This window comes from Grus americana, chromosome 4, assembly GCF_028858705.1.
Source record: "Grus americana isolate bGruAme1 chromosome 4, bGruAme1.mat, whole genome shotgun sequence".
Lineage (NCBI taxonomy): Eukaryota > Metazoa > Chordata > Aves > Gruiformes > Gruidae > Grus > Grus americana.
In genome coordinates, this window is record NC_072855.1 from 77,538,858 (window position 1) to 77,565,344 (window position 26,487).

At 37.5% G+C, this 26,487-nt stretch overlaps 1 protein-coding gene across 3 annotated transcripts in view; it reads right to left on the reverse strand.

Annotated features, from left to right (window-relative positions):
• Window positions 1–429: 429 nt before the first annotated feature.
• The window catches only part of SYNPO2 (synaptopodin 2), a 94,733-nt gene continuing 68,675 nt past the window's right edge, over window positions 430–26,487 (reverse strand). Inside the window, exons 4-5 of one of the 3 annotated variants that reach the window (XM_054823037.1) lie at window positions 21,546–23,722; window positions 430–4,892 (exon numbers count right to left, since the gene is read on the reverse strand). In XM_054823037.1, the coding sequence (XP_054679012.1) occupies window positions 4,326–4,892; window positions 21,546–23,722 (2,744 nt within the window). In that variant the 3' untranslated portion in view covers window positions 430–4,325. Of the gene's footprint in view, window positions 4,893–8,345; window positions 17,129–17,204; window positions 23,723–26,487 lie in introns of those variants that run through there. The other 2 variants (XM_054823038.1, XR_008576762.1) reach the window with 2 other exon arrangements.

Here is a 26,487-nt window from a genome sequence, read left to right on the forward strand (position 1 = left end):
TTTTTTTTCTTTACTATGTATTTAAGAACTTAGCAAATGAGAATGAAAATGTAACCATGAAAAGGGATGATACTGAGTTTCTTACAACCTTGTAAACCCCTTTGTAAAGCAAAGATATTACAATGCTGTTGTCAAACTTCATCAGTTCCCAAAGTTTTACATGCATCGATCATTTTTCTTGTATCAGGGGCAACATCCTGCTTGCTTTGTAAATGCAAAAACTGCTTTGTGATTCATTTCACCTAAATAGTGAAAATTTGATCTGGCTTTTCACAGACAGAATGTTCGTGCTGTCCTTATTTCCTTAAGAGCTATTTGCCCAAATAGCCTGAATGGTGTAAAGACAGGGTACACAATTTATTCTCAATATTTATTCCTTCTTTAAATAGTATGTTTCAATTAAGAATAAACAACAAGAGAATACAGCAATGCAGCCTTTATGAACAAACCTACAGAAAGTAAACAGTTTTAAATGCATGTAAAGTAGACAAGTAATTATAGTAAGCAGATGTTAGCTGCAGGTTTTTTATGGTAGGGATAAAAATGTTCAAACAATAAAAACTGCTCTGACCATATTATTTTACCTGGGTAGATTGTGCTTCACTGCATTTCATTCCTCTGCTTAGTGACTGTGAAAATGAAATTCCACTGAATTTGAGAAGTTGGCATTTGACCTGATGTTGATTTAAGCTTCTAGAAGCTCATATCAGCACAAGGTCGCTGACAGGCAAAGTCAGTGAATCTAAAAATGGTGCAGAAAAAAGAGATTAGACTTTACTTGGGTTCAGATTATTTAAACAAACAGACAAGAATTTAGGGAAAACAAAATTGTGTTTCTCATCTGATGGGTCAAATCACTTTATTAAATGATACAATTTACATCTCTGGCATGCACTCTCAAATAAAGTGTCCTTTGCAGTGAGCAAAAAGTCTTTAGAAGTGAAAAGCCATTTATAAAGATAATACAGTCTTTTGCTACTAGGCAGAAATGCAATATGAATAGATATATGGTTGTGTTAAAGCAAACCAAAATGAATACAAATTATGAACAAGAGTTGTGAACATCATCATCTAAAATAACTAAAGAAACTAAATTTTCAGTTATATTGTGTATTCAAATACTCTGCATATTAACAGAGACACCTCTGAGGGTGAACACAAAAACAACGTATTTAAAATATCAAGATAATTTTTTCCTCACATTTACTGAGCAGATCTGTGCATTCAGAAACAAATGTAAGAAATACTTGCATTAATATATTCAGAACTCATGCACAACAGTCACAACTACTTGATATAAAGATATAAAGAACAGGAAGTGAAAAATGCCATGTGGTTCTTCATAAAGCTCTGTATGCATTAGTATTTCATTTAGTCATCTGTGCCCACTGCTTCCATTGAAATCAATACATTGTCTCAATCTGGTTTTAGCCTGATTTCCTCTGTAAACAAGGCTATGTGATCTGTCTGCATGCCTCTGTGTATGTCTGTCCTCCCATTAATAACTTCGCAAATGTTTGTTTCATTTCTGTGTGGCAGTGGAATAGATCTCAAAGACAATCCATTGCCCACAGACTTTGTAAAAATAGATGGCTGGCTGGAGGACAGATACGCTTACCAGTGTTGCTATTGAGGGAAATGCTGCAGTGTGAACTCATTCCTTATTAGTAATGCGAAAATCCATATGGGAATGTTAAACACCCAGGTTGATCCATAAGATACAAAGCCACACAAAACTCAACATCAGTAATTCTCATGTTCACAGAAGTGCTTAATTCCTTCTTATGACTGGAAGAAGACGATAAGGCTATGCTTTGTTTTTCTTGGGAAATTGATGGAAAGTCAGTGATTCTGTCTGAAAAACTCTGATTCTGCTTTCTTACATGTTTGTTGCATTGCATTTGAGGGGGGGGGAATTAGAGCTTGATCAGTCAGCTATCTGATTCTGAGAATTAAAATAATTTCATTGGGTAAAAACATGCCTTACTGCAAACTCTTTAATCTGGTTTCCTGTTTAACAGTGTAAAGGATGCAGTTCAAAACAGAAACCTGAACTTGACTTGGATACAGGGAATCATTTTATTCTGGTAATATGGACCACAGTTCAGAAAGATATGTAAGCATTATGTGATTTTCAGAATGTAGGCCTTCTGTGAAATGCACATGCACTAGTATTTATTGAATAGTTAAGGCCTTGATGACTTCAAATTATAAATTCCACTGAATTTCACTTTAAATTATAATTTCACTGAAATTAAGTGAAAACTTGACATGTACTTCCAGGGAGAAAGGCCTGAATCTGAAGACAACCCCTTAAGGATAATGGGACTACCACAGTCGCATTGGTTTCAGTGGGAATATTCCCAGTCATGATAAAAGGGGACATTATGGGACTCTGCAGAGAAAAATGTATTTTTGCCTGTGTGGCAGCGAAATTTACTCTGATTATGTGCGTGTATGACTCTGAGGTGCAAAACTCACTTTCAGGCATAAGATAGCAGCCTTGTTCATGTAATTTTTCTAAATCATCTTTTCTTTGCAAATTCATATTTTGCGAAATAAATTTGTAAGGCGCTATAGCATTATGATTCTAGTTGTTTAAAGGTTTACAACTCCTATGTCTTCATTTCCTGCTTGGTCAAAAGGATAGGTTGATTTCAGGGAGACTTCTGTTTGACTAGAGAATTATTGCCAACTGAAACTCATTAAGGGAATATTTTTCATGTAATTATTTGCTCTTATGGGAAGTTCCAGCTCAACTGTACTTGAGTTTAATTTTCCTCTTTCCTTTATACCATTATATTTTATAATTGCTATCATGAAAATTATTTGTAGATGGCAATGTTTTGTGATATATTCTTTCTTACTGCATATATGTTTTCATTCTTTCTATTCTAACCACTTTACTCACAGTTGACAACCTTACTGAAACTAAGGATAGTTAACAGTGCTCCTGCAGTAATTTTAGTAGACTGTGCTTGAAGAATGCCCCACAAAATGAGGATGCAGAGCACTTATTAAAACTTGGGGTATTCATTTAATGCTTTAACAACATCTAAACTACCCAATAAGCTTGGAATACATGTCTTTTTAGCCACATATTTCTATTGTTTAAATAAGCTGTAAATGCAAGATATGTGTCAGCAGCAAAAATTATTTACCATCTCTTCAGATCCATCAAGATAGTTTAATTGTAACCAACCGTCCAAATATTCACTATTTGTACTAGACTCATACCGTGTAACACATGTCATAAACCCTCTTTCACATACCAATTTCTATGCAGAACAGGTATTGTTCTTGATAAACAACTTAACTATGTCTTCCAAACCGAGAATACAAATCAAAAGCTTTCTAAACATTGAGCTACCTAGATACTAAGAATAACTGCCCAGCCACTCAGATTACCAAACGCTGTACCAGTAAATGCTCAGCAAGTAGTGCATTTCGCAGAGAAATAAAGGCTGTTCAGCCTCGGATTTGTTTGATAGTTTATTACAAAAGTAACTTGCAATCCAGTTTAAATACACTCTAAATACTTTCCTCATCCTTTTTATTGTTCAAGTCTCATGGTACTGATCTCTATTAACAACACCTTTCTTCCTGTTGTGTTAAGACTATTTGATTAATTAAATATGTAAAACTTCATAAAACTGTCTTGAAATCCATCTGAAATGGATGACTGCGTAAGATTGCATATATCTACATGTTATAGGGATTCAGGTACCATGACCACAGATGTATTTTAACTGTTGCCACAGTAAAAATATGCATTGATTTACTTCCTTAGCTCATTTTAAAAATGCAGTAAAGAAAACATATGGCAAATAAGCCAGTGCTTCCAAGTATTCCACTTCCATTGGAACTTTCCCAAGTCTGGTTATGTCTAGTACCTTGGAACTCCAACGTCAAACTTACCCAGAAAACCTACAAGATCCTGTAAAATACTTCTTGCCTTTAAAATGCCCTTATTTTACTTTTTTTTTACATTAACTTAACTGCAAGCACTTGTACTGTCTTCATCTGCATCCATTCTAGATTTTTGTATCGAGCACATTGGTTGCCCCACTTTCATCCCACCCCTCACCCCAAGAAATGTGTATTTTTTCCTTTTGACGAACAGAACAATCTTAGGCTAGGTGTAAAACTGAGTCTATTCTAGAGGCTGCTAGCCCTGCAGTCATGTGAAAACTGTGCTCCATTCAATTTTGCCTCTTTTCTTTAGTTCAGAGATGGTCAGGCCGGCAAGAAACTTTCCTTCTCCAACTCAAATCTAAGGCTTGTAAAGCTGGAAGAAGGGAAAACATGCCAGGCCCTTCAGCTGCTCATGTTGGACGCCTCCATCCCCTTGGCTGTGGATTGTAGTTTGAATCAGCTGTTGACAAGCAATAGTCAGACCTGGAATCCATGGACATTATATCAGGATCTGTTCTGGACCGTTGACTGCAGTAAGCATACTGCAGCTGAGAGCCAGCCTGCGTGGTGGCACTGGGGGCAGACAGGGAGCTTTTAGGGGGTGATAGAACACCCGATTGCTTCCCTCCTAATAAGGCTACACTAGCACTTGGGGCTGGAGGCTCATAAGAAACTTTTTGTTTCCATTCATCTGGTGGCTCAGGAAGTGTTTTCCTGCGAGCAGCTGACACTACGTTAGCAGCAATGGATTCCTGCATATTTTGGGGCCCAAAAGCTTCATCCACTAGGCCAAGAGGGGATCTTGCTGCTGCTTCCCAGGGCGTCAGTCTCTTGCCAGGCCTGTCGGCTGCTGTCTCTGGCTTGCTGAAGTAATCAGGGGCAGGCTGAAATATAAGAGGAGAAGTAGGAGACATGGCTCGAGAAATGAATGAAGAAGGTCTCCCAGGAAGTGATAATGAGCGTCCACTGCTTCTTTCCTAGGAAAACAAAATACCAAGTACAGTTGTTAAATAACAAAAAAGGGAGCCCCTTCTCTTCACTTCCAAACTGGAACAACAGACCCTGAAAGCACATGACATCCTGGCAATCCGTTTTTATGTCTGTGGTTACTTTTTAATACTTCAATTTAGTGGAAAGGGAGAAGGTATTAAAAAGGAGGCAGAGAAAGAAACACGAACAAAGAGCAAATTGATTTTTTGAGGAAGGTAAATAGACCAAAGACAGGCTTTTACTGAAAAAGTACAGTTATGTTAGCAACTGTGCAGCTTTTCCACTACTTAGCTAGTGTGCCTTGTTCTGAAAAGACGTTCTTAATAATGAAAAAGGAAGTCATGTTGTGACAGTTCTGTGTGTGTTTACAAGATTTTTTCTAACATGCAGGCATGGCCAAATTTATTTGATAACAGACTCTGTCTAGGATATTTGTCTGAGAACGTATCTTTGGCAATCTCCTTTTAAGAAAGGCATTTCTAAAATGATTGGGCTTATCCTGGTTTTCACTTTTCAGAGCACAAAAATGAACTAAAGACATTAATGCAATCATTCACTTAATACCCTTACATGATGCTACTTAACCTGGCTTCTTTAAAAGGCAATGCCCTCAAAATTTTAGTACATTCCGACCCATTTATAGGAGCAATCCATTCATATTTGACAAATCCTAATCTTCTTAGTAATGCAGCACTTAGAAACTGTTCATGAGAAGGTTCTGCTGCAACAGTCATTTGGCAGCGTACGAAACAGGTACAGTATTTTCCCCAGACATGTTTGTGTCATACAGATAAATTACATTGTTCTTACTGAGTAGTCTCTTTACATGTAGTTCCTAAACGCATTGATTTACACCCACTGATTCATATCCTGAGGTTTAAATGCCTTTAACTCTGAAATCCGGTGTGAAATTCCAGGCTCCTTTGCCAGAGGCTTTACTAGAATTTCATTCAAACAACACTGACCTGTGTTACTTTTCCTAATTAGCTTCCAAAACTTAAAATACTGTGAGCATGATCTAGATACCAGCCAATAGCTATCTGATCATACAAGATATAGCTTAGCTAGCAGATTCACATAGAAATGTCATGTTTTATAGGCTTTTCTGTTGCAGGATCTTGACGCATTTAAGAAACTTGAAAGACCTCTGCTTCGCACAGGCTTTTATGTTGTGTTTTAATATCAGCCTTGTACATAAGATGGAAACTGAGAAAGAGAGTACTGATTTCATCATTTTCCGTCAGTTACGTGGCGCTCAGTCTGAATCTCTTAAAAGAAGTGTAGAGTGACACAAAGAGGTTATGTAATGAGAGTTTCGACAAGTTTTACAACTAGTGCTTTATAACAGGACTATCCTTTCACCTCTTAGCTATGACCAGCTATTCCTAGTTTGCGGTTCCAGAGAGGAAACTCCCCAACATTATTAATCCTAACCCCACATACTTATGGCAAATTATCATGAGGTTCTATGTCTATCCAGAAAAAAATACTTCATTTCGGGCAACTTCACTCAGTTAATTTTTAAGAATCCTTACTTAAACCTTGAGATGATCAAACATTAAAATGTGGCTGATCAGATATCATGTATAGACAGATCCCAATTGAGTACTCTAAGATGGTAGAATATAAAAAGCAAGAATTATCCGTTTGGAAGGTAAGTGAATAAAAGAAAATATAGAAGTTTTTTTCCCATAGATGAAGTTATATACTGTCAAGAGTGGATTGAAGTTTCTCTGTATCTTCACCCAATGGGAGGGATTTCTTTTTCTTACCTGGAAAATAAGAGTCCAGATAATGGGTCATGCTTGGGGCCAATGAGTGGCAGACCCAGACAGGCCAGTCAGAATACTTTTCCTTCCTCTAATGTATTGCAATTTCTTTCTTCACTGTATCCACAGAAAAGAGCTTATTCAGCAAGCCTGGTTAGTGCATTTTGTTTAAATTATTGGCAAGAATAATTTTTTTTAAGTGCAGTATCATAATAGGAGTGCAAAATGAGATGCAGTTTCTATTAGAAATTAATCTGATAACCTGAACCATGAAACTAAGAAGATAAGTTTGAACAGAGGGATGAAAAAGTTCATCAGTTTACCTAATTAGTCTACCTCTGTTAACTGCTCTCAGGAGGGTTCTAGAACATTGTCTGTACCGAGTAGACAGAAATTCTCTGCATTATTTAATGGAGATTCCAGTTCCAAGCCCTGTGAGCAGAGGGAAATGAAACTGTTGAAATAAAATATCTGACATTTCAAGACAGTTAGATAAAGATACTGTTTAGTCTGTCGTGTTTAGAGAAAAACTCCAGAGTTCATCAAGTTGCAGAAGTATCTTTTTGGCCTAACCATTAGTGATAAAGCAGGAGCTAATTTTCTCTGACAGAATTTAATCAGAGAATGAATGATAAGTTATCAAGTGTATTTCATTATTTGTCTAACAAAATGGGCCATTCTGCTGTGTTTTGAAGGTAGAGGTTTAACTTGTAAAAGCAGAAATAGTGTAGACAAAATTAAATGTTCACATTATAGCAAGTTCTGTGGGTTTTGGTACAGGTGTTAGATCAGATTCAACAGAAAATCAAGATCATTAATGGAAAAGAAGATATTTTTCTATGAAGATGGAAACTATTCTACAGATAGCTTTGTTATCATATAAGGCAAAGAAAGGGAACTGGCAGAAGAGAGCTAAAATGACCTCATAGAAAAAACTTCTGTATGAATCAAACAATGTACTAGCACAGAGTTTTGATAACCAGATTTGTCAATGAATATTTTACTGGCTTGAGAATCTCCTTTCTCCTTGATTTGGAAGACCTCAATGAGCAAGCGTTCTTCAAATCATATCTATCCACAGCACTTCTAATGTCATGTAAATCATAAATTCAGCATTTAAGGGTTGTTGTAGAAAAAGCAGAATCTCAGATACTGATAAACTGGAGAATACTATTATATCTTTTGAATTGGTCCTTATAAAAAAAATAATGCAAAATACTTTGGATATGGAAGATTTTAGTCTCATAGGCAAATAAAAATCTTTCCGCCATTTTGGTATGAGATTCTGTTTGGTTTATTAGCTTTTGTGCAGCATGTGTCTGTATTTGGCTAGAATGTCATATGCAGTCAGCAAACTGGAACATCAGTAGTGCCTTGGGAATGAGCTTGGTTATACTAAAATTCCTTGTATTAATTTTTTGTTTTGTTTTTAACTTTAGTCAGGCTCTCAGGGATAAAATGACTAAGTAAGAATCCAAGTAATTCATAATGTCTCATGAGTTGAAGAATGTTTCATTATGTAAGGATGGCTTTTCTTGGCTCTGAATAGGATTACCCAGTGATCACTCTATTAGATGAAAATGTCTGTGATAGATTTTTCCAATGGAATTCAATGTACAGACTCCCAGGTAACCTGCAGCAACTGTAACAATTTTACCTGGCCAGTGAGAGATTGTGCCAATTTATCTGGAAAAAATATTTCCTTAAAAGTTGATAGATATTCTCCTTGTATCTTGTTTGGAGACTAGATACATTGGGTACAGTGAACAGATGCAGTAACATCTGTATCACTGAGGATAATCAATGATTACTTCCTTCTGCATGATTGTTGAACCCACATCCAAATCTTGGCACCAAAGTTCCTGCCGCAAGATCAAACGTTCGAACTATGGTATTGTCAGCTGGATGATTCTCATCTGTAGCCAGTTCTTTAGCGTACTTGGTCCTGTTTTGATATTCCTGGACCAGTCAAATTCTTCTCCTTTCCCACTTGGTAGCTTGTATTTAGATACAGTTCTGATGATAGGCTGGTTTTTAACTTTAAAATTCTAAAATGTGAAATTGCTTATTTATTTCCTCTAGATTTGGTAAATTAAGGATTAATCTCCCCTTCCATGAAGGAAGGGCAGAACAGTATGTGTTTTTAACTAAGAGTTATCTTTTGGGATTGTAAGAGAACAAAATCTGTGAGTGTTCCAGATGATTTACCTGGAAAAAGGCTGAAATACTTTGTCTATTCCATAATGGTCTGAAGGAATTTGAGGAAAAAGTTAAGACAGAGCCCCACTTACTGATTTCCAGTTACAATGTTGTGTCTGGCTGTCTGACTTTTGATGGAGAGGAAGAGGCTATTGATGGAAGGAGCTGGCTGAATTATTTATATTTCCTAAAGAGAAAAAGTCATAACTATGCTGAAGGTGGGCAGAAAAGGGTTTGAAGACTCAGAAGATCCAAGAAGGTGAAAATATTATTTGGCTAAAGTGAGCCTTAGTTACTTTGAATTACAATCTTCCTAAAATGAATAGTAGTTGTCATCATCATCTACATTCCCATAAGCTCAGAGAGAATGAAACAAAATTTTATATTACTTTTATTTTTAATAAATCTAGGGAAATTAAGTATCAGTTTTGACCTGAAACAATTCTACTAGGTTTTGTAAAGTGGCTGCAGCTTGAAGCAGTTATAACCCTTTGGATTCAGGGGAATACTTTTTTAATTTTCATATCTGTTTCACAGAAAAATATTTAATTTCTTTCATCATCCATGGAAGAAATATAGCAAATGCATCAGTTATGTACAGTATGCCATAATGCCTCACTATTTACCTTGAGGAGGAATTTAGTCTCTAAGCCTACTGACTGCTAAGATTGTTATGGTAGTATCTGTTGTAATAATAGCAATCCAAGAGCACCCTGCACAGCAAGTTTTTGTACATTGCATAGTGACATACTTTTGCAATAATTTATTGAGTTAAAAATAGAATATTTCTATCTACCCCAACCTTATTCTGAAATTGAATAATCTTTGGCTTCAGAATATATATTATCGCGCATATTGCTAAAATATGTGTATCTGAAATGCAGGAACTAAGAGATGATCAATATTGCTGTGTTTTCATGGCAGTTAATTTTTATTATTGGTAATGGTGTTCCTATGCTGAAAGTCTAGGTCTGAACATTTCTAAATTCAAAGCAGACTTGTATTTGATATTGATATATTGATTTCTATCACTACTTTGGAGTTCAGCCCCTTCAAACTAACAAACTCAAACTTCGGAATTAAGGCAACATTTAGTAACTGGAATTCATCATTCATTTACTGGACAGCAGCAGCCAGACATAGTAATACTTTCTATTATTGTCCCTTCCTATTTAGTTATTTTGACAAGCATGTACTGAAAAGAATGCACAAACCCCAGATCATAAGTGAGACAGTGGGAAATAGGAAGTGCAAATAGAGAATAATTATTCTACTCTGTCTCCCTTAAGCTACAAGTTCATAAAAATAGGTGTAGAGATTTTCCGTTCTTCCCAGAAATCAAGAGAGAAGGGAGAGTGATCTACTACCAGAAATATTACATTATTACATATTGTATTACTGTAATCTTGTTGTAAAACATTCATTATAATACCACACCAGCATTTGAAATATTGTGCTGCAAAACAAACCAGAACCGTGTACAGTGATTAATTTGTTCTTTTCCATTGCTTCATGTGAACATTTTCAGAGGGAAAGATCTTTTCTACAATAGTTATTGAAGGGAACGTGGATTCTTAGATGTCAAGAAGAGGAAAGGCAGTTCAGAGCTGTCCATTGCAATCATAGAATCCTAACAACAGCTGCTGACTGCTCGGGTGTCTGTGCAAACAGATTAAACTTCAGGTTTAGGTTAACATGGATTTTAAAAATGCAAATTATTTATAAACTGGTCAATGAAGCAAACATTTATTGTACCACAAACATCTTTGATATTTATAAGCTGTGTATTAATATAAACTAAAATGAATGTGATATTACTTCCAAAAGAAACTATTTCAGTATATATGTAAATGAATGTAAACACAGTACTTGGAAAAGGTGTGTGCATGTATAGATCTGTTTAAGTTGCAGGAGTGTGAATGTCTACCTTTGATACAGTAATATCTAAATCAATAGTCCAGAAAAATTGGTTATTTGGACCTTACTGCTATTTCAGATTTCTTGATAGTTATGAAAAGCTGAAAGACAAAAAGAGCAATACTTAGTTTCATAAAATAGTGCACATTTTAAAGGCAAGAGTCAGAAAGATGTTTGTCATTTTACAGACCAAATGGGAATGCAAGTTAGGGAAATGATTTCACAGTAACTGTTTTTCTGTCTCAGGTGGCATGTCTCCTTAATAAGTGAAAACTGTTCATATGTTTATATGCTGAAACTACCTTTTCACCAGTTAAGGAGTTGGATATTAAATTTTCGAAAAAAGTCAAGAGTTCTATTTTCAAAAGTAGGTTGGCCTCATAATAGTCCATGTCTCATTGAAACTCTCTGTAACATAGACTCCCATCTGATTAAGTCACTTAAAAAAAAATTACCTGGGGGGGGTCTAAGTCATTAAGGCAGTTTTATTTTTATCTGTTCATTATAGTCCTGGTCCTTAATCCCATACGAAAGCATGTTCAAACCTGAGTTAACAGGCTGAGTTAACAGGCCTGGCTAATGTTTACCCAAAAAGGGGACAAAGGAGTAGGAAGTAGATCAAACAATTGTACTATCTCAAAAAATGTCTTTATAAAAAGCCCAGAGTGAGGCATTTCTCATTTTTCTTTCTATGGGCTTGTAATGGCTACTGCATCTAGAGACCAAACCACTGGGAAAATTGTAGGACAAAATAAGTAATACTTGATTTTTATGCCTTTTAATTCTTTCCTTCTTTCCATTTTTTTAAACATAAACCAAGCACTTCAGATTTTTAAACTGAATTGTTTATGGGAGGGAGACATATTGTTAATCTTACAGCTTTTGTCATCCCAAACCATTTACAATTTATACTTTATGTAATGAAAAAATAATTTCTCTCTGAAATACTACCAGCTCTGGAGTAAATGCTACAGCTATTTTACAATATGAATACCAAAAATTTTGAAATAAAATGGAAAAATCATATTTATTTGAAACTCTGGAAATAATTTGTAGCAGGCTAAAATTGGAATGCACCATTTTGGTTAATGGGGATACTAATGACTGGAGAGGCAGGGAATCTTACCTGTCTAACAATTAAAGCCTTGTCGGTGGCTGCACTGAGAGCAGTAATAGATTAGAATCACACAGTTCATGTCTGATCCTAACTTCCTCCAAGCTCTCTTGTCAGGGCCTGCTTTCAGAAATTTATAGGGAATTTTAGGACTGGAACCTAATTTATTCTAAGTTTACATTGTTTATAACTGTGGTATTATTTCATGTGAGAATAATCTTGTTTTCATCATTAGTATACAAACTCATGAAACAGTTACTGTCAACCATCTTACAGAAGCTTTGTGACAAATTCTACTCTTGACAATAAAGTCCTTTTTAGTTGTCAGGTAATGGTAGAAGAGAAAAGTAAGATATTAGAATTAGACCTTCACTACTGCAATTTGTCTACGTGAAAAAGAAATGAGTGCTGCTAACCTGTTGTAAATTAGTTACTCAGCTCAGTTTGCACCTGTGTAAATGAAAGCAAATCAGTGCTTTCCATTAACCTTTAATCTTTATCCATATACAATTATCAAAATACAATACTGTTATTCCCATAAAAAGCAAATGGCTGAAACATTTTAGGCCATAGGCATCTTAGCTTTCCTTGGAATAGACAGTTTATTTCTTGTAAGGAAGAATATTTGCTGCCACCTTCTGGACTTCTATATTACACAGCTTAGGGGAAGGTCATAGAAGATGAAGCCTTGTGAATGAACATTTGAAAAACAAGTGGAAAGGTGGTCCTAGTTTCTGACCTTGTGATTCTGTATGAACAATGAAAGGGTTTTAAATTGATAGAAAGTAAAGGTTAATGGTATTTTTTTCTAAAATCAAAGAAAATAAATATTAATTATATTGTAATACTTGAAGGTGGTGGCAGTTATGTTGCGGAACATATCCAAACTAAAAGATAAATTTTCCAGTCCTTTGTAAATTTCTTATCAAATCTTTCAAATTGAAATTTTCAGTCTTAGTTGTTTGGGTTTTTTTAATTTACTTCATCTCAAATGATCCAACCTTTTCAGATGCCTTCCAATCAAATGAACCTATAGAGTTCAACCATTTCAAAGAGTGAGAGTAGGGAAAAATACACGTCAATGACAAAAAAGTTCTAGTATCTTTTTCCTTGAAAAGTGGTACCACTACATGCTTTAGAACTGGTTTGAGACTAATTTTGCATCTGAAGTGTCTCATATTTCCATGCAAACTTGCCTATGTATATTCAAGTTGAGAGCCTTATATAGGCTATATTGAGCCTTATATAGGCTCAATAGGAGCACCTGGCTTTTTACAGCTAGTTCCTGAGAACTCTGTTAGCAGCGATAATACTACATTAGGCAGGAGGATTTTATTCATTATTGCAGGTCTAAGCTGCTGCAGGCTGTGATGTCTTTGGACAGCACACAGAAGAACAAGACGACTGTCCTTGTGGTTTCTCTGCCTGTCTAAAGCACAGGCTACGTGTACTCCGACAGGCTGGAGAAGTCGCTGGGGTGTTCCACAGCTCCTGCACTGGCTGCACAGCTGGGTTTTCATTCACCAAAAAGTAGTGCATGCAGGCGTATGGTGCATACCCATGTCTTCCCACCATCGAGTCTGGACCTGAGGCTACACGCTCACTGATCAGGACGAAGATACACTGCAGAGCATGGCTGCCCCTTGACAGAGCCCAAGACCTCCTGTCTGGGCCCAGGCAGCCTCAAAGGGAAGAATGTCTGATGTGAGTACAGGAGGACAAGAAGCAGACTTTCAACAGGATAGAAGAAACAGACATGGGAAGGACAGAGATGAGACTGGACGAAGCAAACCCAGGAGCTGGTAGTACTTGATACAGAAGGAAAATCTGTATTCAGCGCTGTGTTGGAGAGTGATGAGACTAGGACCTGATGGCCAAGGTTCCTGAGCTTGGATGAGAAGCTTAAGAAACGGAAAATTGACCTGTGTAGCTCGCAATGAGGCTACGATGAGGAGTCCAGGAAAAGAATAAGATGAAGAAACAAGGCAAGCATGGTACATAGGGGGAAAAGAACCTGTACCCACTACTGTATATTTTCCTCCAGAATTCTGGGGAAATTTCTTCCCCAGAGGGATGGAGTTTGTCCTTCCACAGTTTGTCTGCTGTCAGAAGACTGTGAAGCCCTATTGGAAACCTGTGTCATCCTCCTAGTGGAGTTGACATCCTAGTGGAAGGATGTCAACATGCATTTGCTGCCAGTTCCTGTAGCAGCATGATAGTGGTTGTCTATGGTGGTTCAAGCCATGCTGGAGGAACCTGTTGGTTACAGTATGCTATCTGATAGTATTCTGGGATTTGGTTTGTTGTTCTTAGAAAGCCCTTGGGTCTTAAACACACAGCTACCTTGAAGCAATGCTAGTGAAGTTGGAAGGTGAAGTATTCAAAAGCTATAAAATGCAAGCATCATTGCCCAATGCATATGCATTTTGATTAAATTCCAGGACTTCTGCCCCATCCAGTGCTGTTTCAGGGCTTCATTTCGGGAATACTAGGATTATATAGCAAAGGAGTATATTGTGCAAAAGGTGCTTTCACTGGTTGGATTCTATAGCTGGTCACTGAGGATTCCTTTTCCCTTTCTGGGCTTCCACCTGGAGACCTGTGATCTGTTAATGCTCACAGACTGATGTTAAGGATCACATACCTTGATACAGTAACTAGTTCATATGCTACTGGACTCTGAAGATGCTAAGTGTCTTGAACTGGACACCCAAGGCTACTGAGTGCCCTAATATCAGTGTCTCTTCATGCCTTATTTACTCATTTGTAGAATGCAATAGTGTAAAAATGAACTGTGGCTTCTGACTGACTTGAATACTAGCAAAAAAAATCTATGAGGAAATAATTCTGCATGAAAAACACACCGAAGAGTGCTTATTAAGTAAGGAATGGTGCTAAGCATGGAACAATGTCAAAACAAAACAGTGAAGAGCTATGTGTCAGGTGAGCAGTACCATTCTGTGCTGTGAATTGAGTCTGGAGTCCTACAGAAAAAAAATAGCAGATGATGACATGATTACAGATGTTTTTGTCACACATGCTCGGAATGGTTGGATTAACATTAATTCCAAGTGCCTCATTTTGCAATCCAAACAGTAGTGTTTAACATTTTCATAATTACATATACATAGGGTCAGGTTCTTGCTTCAGCACTGTTCCTGTAGCAGTACGAAGTCTGTAAAGTTTCTCTACCAAAACGCCTCTCTGAAAGTAATCTTAGGATGGGAAAAGTTTATCATTTTGTACATCTGAAATGCCCACAGCTGTGCAACAGAGTACAGCGCAAGTGCAGATTTACATCACTGTGAAAAGTTAAGTTGCTGCCTCTCATTTTGTGTAATCTTCTGAGTTTTTAATGGAATGCCATCACAAATTTTTTTATTCTCATTTGTCACACCTCTGTGCTTTCTGACATCAGCCAAACAAGCAGCAAGGAGGTATGTGGAAAGATTTTCTAAGAAACTTACAGCCCAGTTCGGTTCATAAAAGATATTCAGGTAGCGTGGCTAGGACTAGCAGAAATACCTGTGCATATCTAAAACTGTTTATTTAACTGAAGAAAATAAAACTGCAGACAGATTTTGAGGTTTTGTTGTCACCTGCTTAGGTTCCACTTTTAAGTTACAGACCAAGACTATAGGAAGAAAACTAAGTGTACCCAGATGCCCATGCTTTGCTTTTCTTCACAATATTAAAGCCATGTACCAACAACAACCTGCACAGTGAGACTATAAGAAGTAGCATTCTCACAGATCAGAGAAAAAATCACTAGCAATTACTGACCTTTTCTTTTAAAATGGATTTTTTTTGCAAAAACTTTCTTTAAAAAATTGAAAATATTTGTCCATGGGTCATTACTGTATGGAAACTTGCTTCTGATATAAATGTACTGAATTCTTTGCTTTGCAATCAGTTAAAGCTCATACTGAAATCAGTGACTGTTGTGTTCCATGTCAGCCTTTGTAATCCTACATGTATTTCAGTGATTGGGAGTGTATTTTATTTCTGTAATGTTCCTCCTTTTCTTCTGTTTGCTGTGTATTTCTTAAATTAGTTAAAATCTAGTGTTTCAAATATAGATGGAAACATCAAGAGAAACATTCCCTCTATTGAACAGTTTAGTCTTTACACCTGTTTAGAAATGACCCGGTTACTTTCATGGCAGTTTATCTTTCAATTACCTGGAATTATGAGGGGACTCTCTGTTTTAAAATGTCTCTCTTAAAGACATACAAAAGAATCAAGGATTATTGTTTGAAAACCCTTCCTATTGTTACATTGATTACACAGGAAGCCTTCATCAAGCAGTCAATCTCTAAGCATGATTCATTAAGTTATTTTTCTCATAGCTGAGTTTCCTCAGCCTAAAGGAATGTGCAGTTAATATACCACCATGTAAGTTTGTGCAGGTTTCACGTGCACTGAAATTAAAAACAGTTTGTCAAGATCATCACAAACAGAATAGATTTTTTTCCTTTGAAAACTGCAGAGGATAACAGGAGACTTGATTCACGTGCTGTATAAAGAAAAAGTCTTTGCCTGCCTTACTCAAGGAAGCAAATGTTAAAACCATGGAAATATCATCATCTGGTTAGTCTTAGCTTGTAAAGGAAGAGTTCAGGTCTGCTTCTGTGGAGATCCTTCCAACATAGTATTTCACTGAGCTTCAGGTTTTTCCTACTTTTTACATCATTTGATTAAAAACCTAAAGTGCTTCCTGTAGTAAGCGACCAGCTTGAAAAGCACTTCTCAAACATAGCTCTCGAGTGATTCCAACTCCTCCCTTATGTAATCACATGCAAAGGTAATGTTTACTATAAAGTAAGAACAGTCGCTGTCATGGGTACTATGAAGTTGTGATGGTGGCAGCAAGTGTGCTAGGAAATTACCAGGCTCACATATTTTCCCAAGAAATCTACCAGCAGGGAGTAATACAGAGCTTCTGAATCCACAGGTTTTTGAAGATCTTGTCAAATTTCTTCTTTGTATAACATTTCTATTTCAAGCTGAGTAGACTCATTATAAAATAACATTACGCCAAGCTGTGTAATTAAGATTTGCACTTGCATGCCGAAGCGCCAAAGCGATCAGTGGAATCCTGGGTATTTGACTTCAGGCAAAGAAAGTTGTATCCTGTTTTGTTAAAAAGGCAAGACTGGAAGAGTGGATCTTTTTAGAACCAATCGTTTTTTATTCTTAAAGCTACGGAATCTGGAAAAGGATCCTGGAAAAAGAGAGGAGAAAGATTTTGCAAATTGTTAGTTGCAAAGAGTGCTGTCATTTCACTGGTATTTCCCTACCTCATAGTGTACAGAGGATTCCCCGCAGAGATGCTGGAGCAGCAGAGCGTGATGGCAAGGCCGGTCCTTTGTTGAGGTGTTGTCCTGGATACTTGATAAACAGTGCTCCTCCCAGATCACATCGTCTGGTGTCAAGTTCTCTTTATAATTGCTTATCATCTTTTATCAGAGCTCACCTTAGCACTTTCGAAAACTCTTGTGTATAGGAGCTATCTAGGATAATATGTTTGTAGATTTGTTGTCTCTCAGAGCAATAGTCTATTGATAGGGCCTGCTGGTTTTTAAAGCTCACTTGTTTTTTCAGTTCTTTCACATTATCTTTTTGTAAGTAGTATAGGAAAAAAGTCATGCCCAATGATGTGAGCACTGTCATCCAAGAATAATCTAGAAAGTTTCAACAAAAGGCTATAAATAGTCAGCCGTCTCTGTGCAGAGTAATTAAACCCTTCTAAATGATTGTTTTCTTCTCTTGTAACTTCAGTATTTCATGATCCTTTGGTAGGTATTTTATCCTGTGCAATCTCTGCTTTTTTCCTGGAGTTTTCTCCTCACTGCTTGGCTCCCTCTAATCCTAGTAGTTTGTTCTCTCAAAATTGCTGCTCTGCCACTCATTTTCCTATCTGAACCACACACCAGCCCCTCACTTCCTAGTTTTTGGAGCTTGCTGATACCTCAATTGCATCTTGGTAGCCTTATTGTATTACGTTAAAATAATTCTAATAGCTTTTTCAGAAAATCATTTACAAAAGCTCACTGCCCTTTCAAAGTGCAATTTCAGATGGCCCTCTCTGTGCAAACCATTCATTTTCTTGACATTTCAGCTATGTTTGACATCATCGATAGCTTTCAGTTTGGACCCATGACAATGAACAGCTCAAATTCCCTCTAAATATCTTCTTCACAGGAGATAATATTTTGGATAAAACTGTTACTTGAAGTAGGCTAGTCTTCTGAAATATTAAGAATTACAGACTTACCTGATTTGTAAAAAGAGTCTTGAAGCCAAGATGGATCCAAGCACTATGCATGTAGAATGATGTGTATATATGAAATTGAATTCAGAGTTGGACTTCGAACAGGATTTTCAAAACAGCTGAGTTAAGAGGACTAGTGTCTCTGGGGCTTTTGCTTTTAATTCTTACTGGTGCTTTAACAAATCCTTCTGTCATTGTTATAGGCCATATGAAATACTTATATGTGAATAAAGCAAAAAATCCAAATGTGATCAAAATCCTAATTTTCAGCATAGATGCGCTTCCTTTTCTTTTGGACAAAGTAAAGAGAAGATAGGCTAAAAGCTATATTTTATATTGCTGTCACAGAAGCTGACTCTCTGCTTGTTGCTGTAAACATGTGTATGATTTAGTTGACTTCCTAAGTGAACTTATGGGTTGTGCTGAAAATGAAAGAAATAGCAAAATTATTTTAAAGATGACAGTTATGCATTTCTGTCTTTCAGGTGAATTTAATTCTAGACAGATGGTTCAGGAAACTGAAATGTTCTGTTTCAGTCCACAGCTCTCCTCTAGCTCCTATTAAATTGACTTGTGTCTTTCTGGAGAGCTTATTTCCTTTGCATGAGAATACATCCCAGCTTTACTTCTTGTTTCTTCTGCTGCTATTTGGAACAATAAGGCTTATTATTTCTTATTTGGAAAGTGGTATGCCATATAGGCACATATAAGCTAGAAGTTAGGTTTCAGTAATCCCTGTATGTCATGCAGGATACTCAGTATCTGGTGATGAATTCCAAAAGTTACAACCTGAGCCTGAGACCAACTGGTGGCCATGCAGTGTAAGCTGCTGTATCTTGTTAGTAGCCACATGCACCAACATCAACACTTGTGGTGGAAGTACAAAGTTGCTAAATATCTCCTCATTAAGGAAATATTCTTGGGGTGGTAGGGTGAACAAGTACAGAATTGTGATGACAATTTACAGATGCATTTTACAGGAGGAAAGTGCAAGTAAAAACATGTAAGGCAATATCAGGCTGATTGGATTTCTATGAATCTCTGTAGCAGCACTACTTATCTTTGGTAGGGTGTCTTTATTCCAAGTAGATACTAGTATCTTAAACTTCTTCTACCTAAAATAGTGTATGTGACTTCGGATAAAACTTTTACTAGAGGGGAAGGAAGGAAGAAGAGAGGAAAGGGAAGGAGAAAGGGAAAAGAAAGAGAAGGGGTGGGGGAGGGAAGGTAAGGAAAGGGAGGAAATTTCATATTAACAGGATAACATAGAAAATAGATTTCCCCTAAAATGTACTGTCAGTCTGTACATAATGAGTGAAACAAAAAAATAGCAACCAAACCAAAGGAAAAAAAAAAAAAAACAAGCAGGCAGAGAGGAAAGGGACAAGTTTAATGATAGAAGAAAAATACAGATATTGATAGTGGAAAACAGTTAGAAGGGAGATCTTCAAAGGCTTAAAATATTGCTACTTTCTATTTCCAGGTAAATGCAGTGTAATTCTTGCTTGAGTTTTCCAAACTTTTTTTTTCTTCAATATTCCCCATCATTCTCCTGAATTTTAAGGGGGAGATCGATTACTTGGTCATTTTCTTCTAATGCTGTCAGTATGCCAATCCAAAATTAAAAGGGGAGAGTAGGAATTTGGAGGTCCAAAATTCAAAGGAGCGATTTTTATTGGCTTGATTAGACTTTGATTCCAGTCTGCTTTCTGTGTGTACAACCAAATGCACTCTTCTTAAGTTTGATTGCAGTTTGAGTTACCATCATGGGACCAAACTAAGGAGATTTTATTCATACTGGGGAATGTTTTCTTCATTGGGATAGATAGTTCTACTAAAACCCCTATGATATAGAAGATCCATAATCTGGTCTGTAGCTAGCTGGATGGTGGTTTATACAAATATATCAACAGATTCTGCCACCTTTATTCACAGAGTGATGCTTTAATCTTTAGCTTCACACTTGGGATGGATTTTGATATCCTTAGTTGTGTGAAACATCACCTTATTTCAGACCTAGTACCACTGATGATAACAGGACTGCTTACTGAAAAACATGCTAAACTGTTCAAATATAGCTCCTTGATTTCAGCAAGACTGTGTATTCACTGCAATATTATTCAGTAGGTTTCAAGACCACAGACTTAAGAATTCTCTACAGTAGCAGTATTTCAATACTTAGTCCCTAATATGACAAGTAAAAGGTGAAAGTATAAGACCAGAGTAAAAAGATTTAAAGTGGGAAGAAGCACAGTAAAGCCCCAAGTGAAAATAATAAAATGTGTACAAGAGACCAATAGGAAGACATGGTCATGTTTATGATTTACTGTTAAGTGCTAATTTCTGTGGCATATACTACTCTGGTTGCTAGAATCAATACTCTTAAATATATGTATCCCTTCAGTTCTCAATCACTGGTTTCACAAGAAACTATTGCATTACACTGCGGCTGCAAAACCCAACTCACCTGTCTGTTCAATAATTTTTATTTACTGGCTTCTATCTTACTTGATGAATTCAAGGCAAACTTGAGCTAAAAGTATGTCTGCACTTGGGATGTCAAATTTCCCCAAAATGGGAAATCTTTAACAATTTTCCAGCTGTCTTTCCACCTCTTTTAGTATTCAGAACACTCCAGCATCTCTTATAGGACGTTCTCTGTGAAATCACAGAGGCAATTCATTATTTTGGATCACAGCTGATCCACATAGCTTACAAACTAAGCCCCTGGCTGATCAACCAGATTCCTGTGGAAGGACCTTTGAGGCAGGACAGATTCTGACTGAATTCAGTAGGGCTCTGTGCAGGCCAAAGATCTATCCAGTTGTATTCTGCTAGTGATCAGTCAGAGTCTAATACTGTATCTATTTTATGCTATGGTAGTAATACATATTACTATTAATATCATTTAATAAGGCACTTCTTAAAAAAAAAAAAAAGTCCTCAAATCCCTAGGTCATTGGAACATAGTTGGGGACGGGAGCAGAAAGAAAGCTTTTTTCTATTAATTTGACATACCAGGAACATTGCTTACTGTTGTTTGTGTTGTAGTAGTCCTAAAGCAAAAACCTAGTGTCCTGCTTACTTAATACAATGGTATCTATTCATTTCAGGATGTTATATGTATAAAGCATCTGATAGTATGCATAAATGTGCTAAAATTTATATCTCTCTTGATTCCTTAAAAAAGTTCAAATATTTTGGACCCAGATTTGAGGTGATACATCTGACGTTATTAAGTAAACTAAGGAATACTATTGGCACTGTGTCTGTGCCAGGTTACTACTGCAAACAATTGATTGCAAGCAAAATGGACACTAAGTTTCAGCTATAAGGTTTACTCTTCAATAATTGATGGCTTCCACACCTGTGCAGTGACGCCAGCTTTCTTTGCTGAAAATTTTGGCCTCGGAGCAGTAAACAAAGATGTGGTGGTTTCTGGCTTAGAAAATGCAGAGTAGCCGGTAGGTGCATATGATTCATTTACTGGGATAGAGGCGTTTGACTGGAACGAAGGTTGTGAACTGTAGGCTGGCACAGAGTACACTGAAGATGCCCGGGCATTAGTAGGAGAGCCAGCACTAGGTGGTCTTAAAGGTAGGGCTTGCTTTGAAGTGGACAGCTTCGATGTCTGCTTAATAGCAAGGCTTTCCTTACTACTAGGAGGTTGAAAAGTAAATAAAGATGCATCAAGTTGATATGGTTGATGTTTCATAATATCTAAAGCATTGAGACCTTTCTTAGGTTTTCTTTTTGTATTTTTGGTAGCAGCAGTGGACTTAGAGGAAGGCTTGGTAGCAGCAGGAGGATAAGATGGGCAGTGGATGGGATTATAAGCAACAGGTGGAGGTGCTCGGACATTAGATGAGTATTTCCAAGAAGCTGGTAAAGATGGAGTTGGAGATGAGGCTCGTGCCATATTTGCCTGCACAGTCTCTGAATCTACCACATACTTCTCCATTCGAGAGTGCCTTCTGGCAAATAGCTGTGCTCCTTTTCCACTCATGGCTGGTGGCATCTCAAAGGGTGGCTTTGTTTCTCCAGCACTTGGTGTGACTGGTGTCTTGGGTGTATGGTTTGGACTCGCTAGGGTTGCCTGAGGCCCTTTGAAAGGACCAGCTACGTTGAGAGTACTTGGGGGATGGACAGGAGAATGAGGATACTGTGGAGACTTGAGTGGTGCCGGATATGCTGCCTGAGGTGAGGCTGGTGCTGGGAAAGAAGGAGCTTTGTTAGAAGCCACAGCTGAAGGTGACCAAACTGGTGAAACTGCAGTACCAGCAGAAGGAGAGACCTTGAGTGAAGGCTTTGGAGCAACAGGAGGAGGGGCCTTTTGTTTAGATGCTTGAGTCTGCATGAAATTGCAAGCTTCTGCTCCCAAACTGAGGTAGTCTTCTTCAGGTCCTGACTCAAAACCAGCTCCAGTACCTTTTTTGCCCTCTGCATTGTGCACAAGGGACAACAGGGCAGGATTAGGACTGACTTTGGGTGCTTCTCTGAAAGTGAACATAGGTTTTGAAGTGCTTCTTCTCTTTGCCTCTTGCAGTATCCCAGTTCTTTTGGCTGGCACTGCAATCCTTTCATCTCTGGATGCTATGTGTTCTGTTGGCTCAGTGGGTGACCACACGGTTGGGACAGCTCTGCTGGCTACAGGGGCTGAAACAGGTCTGTATAAAACCTCAGGTGGTGGGCTAATAGAGCAGTAAGGAGGTGGTGCTGGTATATCTGAAAGAGGACTAGTGACATTTCTTATGGGTGAAAATGGTGCAGCTGCTCGGTTTTGAACCCCAGAAGGGAAGGGTTTAGCTGTTTTATTCAAAGATGCTGCTTTTTGAGCTTCAGAGGACTGAAAAGAGAGGCTTGTGTCTGGTGCTAAGCTAAAGCCATTTTGTTGTACAATTTTGCTATGATTCTGGCTCACGTCTGTGTAGCTTTTGCTCACACAGGTCTGCTGTCTTGACATTTCTTCCTCTTTTGTTTGATAGACTGAAGAGCTTACTTTCTGGAAGTTCTCTGACACGGTGGCTTCCCTTTGTTCCTCCGTGTGCACTGTGCGTGCCTTCATCTCCTCTTGCTCAGCTGAAATCTGATCCATCCTTTGCCGTCTCTTAGCAAACATGAGGGCCCCTTTACCTGTGGTCTCTGGAAGCGTCTGCATCTCGTCTCCACTTTTTGTCTTTTTTTCAACCTCAAGTAGACCACTGTCCCAGTCAAATGTCACAATCTTACCGTCGTTGTCAATGTCAGAGAAGAAATCTTCATCTATTTCTGACTCACTTGTTGCAAGCAAACTCACTTCAAAAGTGTTTTCTTTGTCCCCCTCCTCACCTTCACCTTCTTCACCCTCGTCTTCGTCACGTTCTAACTCCCCAGTACCGTAGCTAACTAAAGTATACTTCCTTGCCCTTTGACGACGCTTCTTGAACATCAACACCCCCTTGGAATTGGGATTGGGAGCTGCTGTCAGCAGCAATGCAATACTTTTACATTTAGATTTGGCTTCTTTGACCTGCTTCTCTGACAGACTCTCACTTCGCCGGAGCCCTATAGAAAGAATTGAAGTGCACATTTAATTGCCTGTGGCCCAGAAAAGTACAAGGAGACTAAAACCAAATATTTCTGCATTCATCTGTACTGAAATTTACCCATATTAAAACATTTGTTTTCTTTTGCATGGAGAGGACATTATACTTAAGCTTTTCCCGCAATATCAACTGCATTGTAAATTCCATACCCAGCATTCCTTAAGAGTCACACCCATGCAAGTTCAAAGGCTACATCACTTTCTTTAGGACTTTCTTAGTTCAACAGGAATGTTACATGCGATTTTATTTCTAGTGTTCTCCATTTTTATTCCCATAAGTAATCGCAGCAGTGGCAGGCAGAAAATATTTTCTCCTTTATTCAATTTCTATGATCTGGTATTTACCAAGTGTTTGACCGCAGTTCCTAGGCTTACAGCAGACATTCCCAGCCAGCCAGGCCCATCACTGCTTAACATCTGAGGCCAAATGAAACTCAGTGTATTTTGTCTGATGGTTGCAGCGGCTTCTGCCATTTATGTGTTTATTTTACCCATATGCACTACAAAATGTATATCATTGATAGAAGTTTGTATGCTGTATTAGCTATTTAAAAGCAAGTGTACATCCGAAAAGGCATACAGTGAAACCATTAGCATTAACTTTCAGCCCCTTGGAAGACATGAGAGTTTGGCCATGGTACTCAGTGAAGGGAGGTTTCAGTCTTTTAACAAGTATTACTTGCCTGGAAAGTATCCAAAATTGTGTAGGATGTAACAGCTCCAGAATAGTTATTTTGAAAATGTCGCAAGAATGAGTATACATTTAAGAACTTAACTGAGGAGGCTTAACTAACTTCTCAAGAGTATTCTCTAGCATGTATCAATAATGCATATTTCTTAAAGCATAAATAATTGGTTCTCATCAAGTCAGGTGGAACAGGAATAGATGCAGCTGTAAAGCCGATAGATGCACTGTGTATCAGTGTGACTGCTTTCTTGTTATGTGACATGGAGCATGTGCCTCATGGGGCAACGCTAGTCAGGTGGTGTCCCTGTTTCTTTCACTTTCTTATATTCTACCGTTGCATCTCATGAATGCAGCCTCAATAGCTTCTCCCTTTAAAAAAAGCTAGAATTTAAAGCTGTTCCTGCCTAAATCAATGGTCCCCTTCCACTTAATTTCAAAAGCATGCCTCTGATATATGAAAATAGAACAGTAAATTATTTAGTATCTTTTGCTAGCATAAATAAGGCAAATTCATTAAAGCAAGCCAAGTGATGTATTTTCTCTTAATGATCCTTTTAGCTGTGTCAGTAGATGGAGTCTGATACTTCTCCTATTAAAGATAATTGGAGTTTTGCCATTATGCCAGATGACAGCGTGACTGGACCAATGGTTCGCACAAGAACCTACAAAAGAGAAAAGAGCACAGCACCCAAACCAGCAATTTGTAATATTTTATTGTGAGAGGGCCAAATCACAAAATCCTTGGCTCAGTCCTTTGATGATCCAAATGCTTACGGTAGTCACTGAAGACATTTTCCAAAAGTGTGGGCTTTAGTGTTAGAGAGCCTCAGCAAACAGAAAGCATGTAAGTTCCATGCTTTGAAATAAGCTACTTGCATCAGCAGTGAGGATTTTTCTGGGACGGGGATTCGACAGGTACCCCATACAGTTCTGTGGAAAGCAAAAATTGAAACTTTTCATTTTGCTAGCGTATTTTTTCTTAATTCATCTGGATAGTTATTTAATCAATAGTTTCAAAAGACGGGAGAAGAAATGTTACCTGTTCCAGTAAATAGAATCTGATTACTATCTACAGAGCAAATTTCTGCTAAAGAGATCAAATACCTATAATAAATGTTCTTCTCTAATGTAGCCTTAAATGCTGCATTATAACTTTTAATTTTACAAAAAACATGCATAGTATTTGCTGCATACAGATTATTCCCCTATGCTTGGAAATTTGTTCTAATGTGTAGATAGGATAATGATAATAATAATAAATAATAATAATAGCAACAAACATTTTTATTGACTAAATCAGTGGTTCCTAAGGATAATGACCTGCCACTAGATTAGGAGGAATTGAGATTGTCATAGTTGCAATGGGAAAAGGACAGAATCTGTGTCCTACTTGACAGCAGACTTTATCATGTAATATGTAGTTCATTCTTTGTACTTTTGCTTTATTAGAGAGGCACTGCAAGTAATTCTCTAAGAAAGACAGGCACAGTCCCACAGTTGGTTCTAACTTTGCAGCCAAAATGTAAAGCATGTGCACTTTTCTTTTATGCTTCATTTAATATGCCAAAAATATGTGGATTGCATACAGACACTTAGGCATAAGTAACTGCTTAATCTACTTGCCAATAAGATACAAATGGTTATCATGCTAAAAATATGCTTACAGAGGAATTAGCAGAGGGTTAGCAGGCTAATTCCAACACTGCATATGAAATAGCTTGTTGCTACAGTATATCACTGCACACATTCAAGCACCTTTGACATACTGCTACTAAATCCCCAGACGGGATTCTTAACATTGTTGGGAAAGAGCAAGCAAGCAATGGAAAGGTCCCAAATGAATAAAATAATAATTAGATAGATACATAGATAGATAAAATAAATAATACATATCTGCACTCAATTAATATTGGATCCAGTCGCAATTTTACTTTCATGTAAACTTCTTGGACACATTTTGAAGCTGACCTCTGGGTATGGGAGTCAGAAGAAATAACATGTTCACTTTACAGTCTAGAGAAGACTGACAAAACTGAA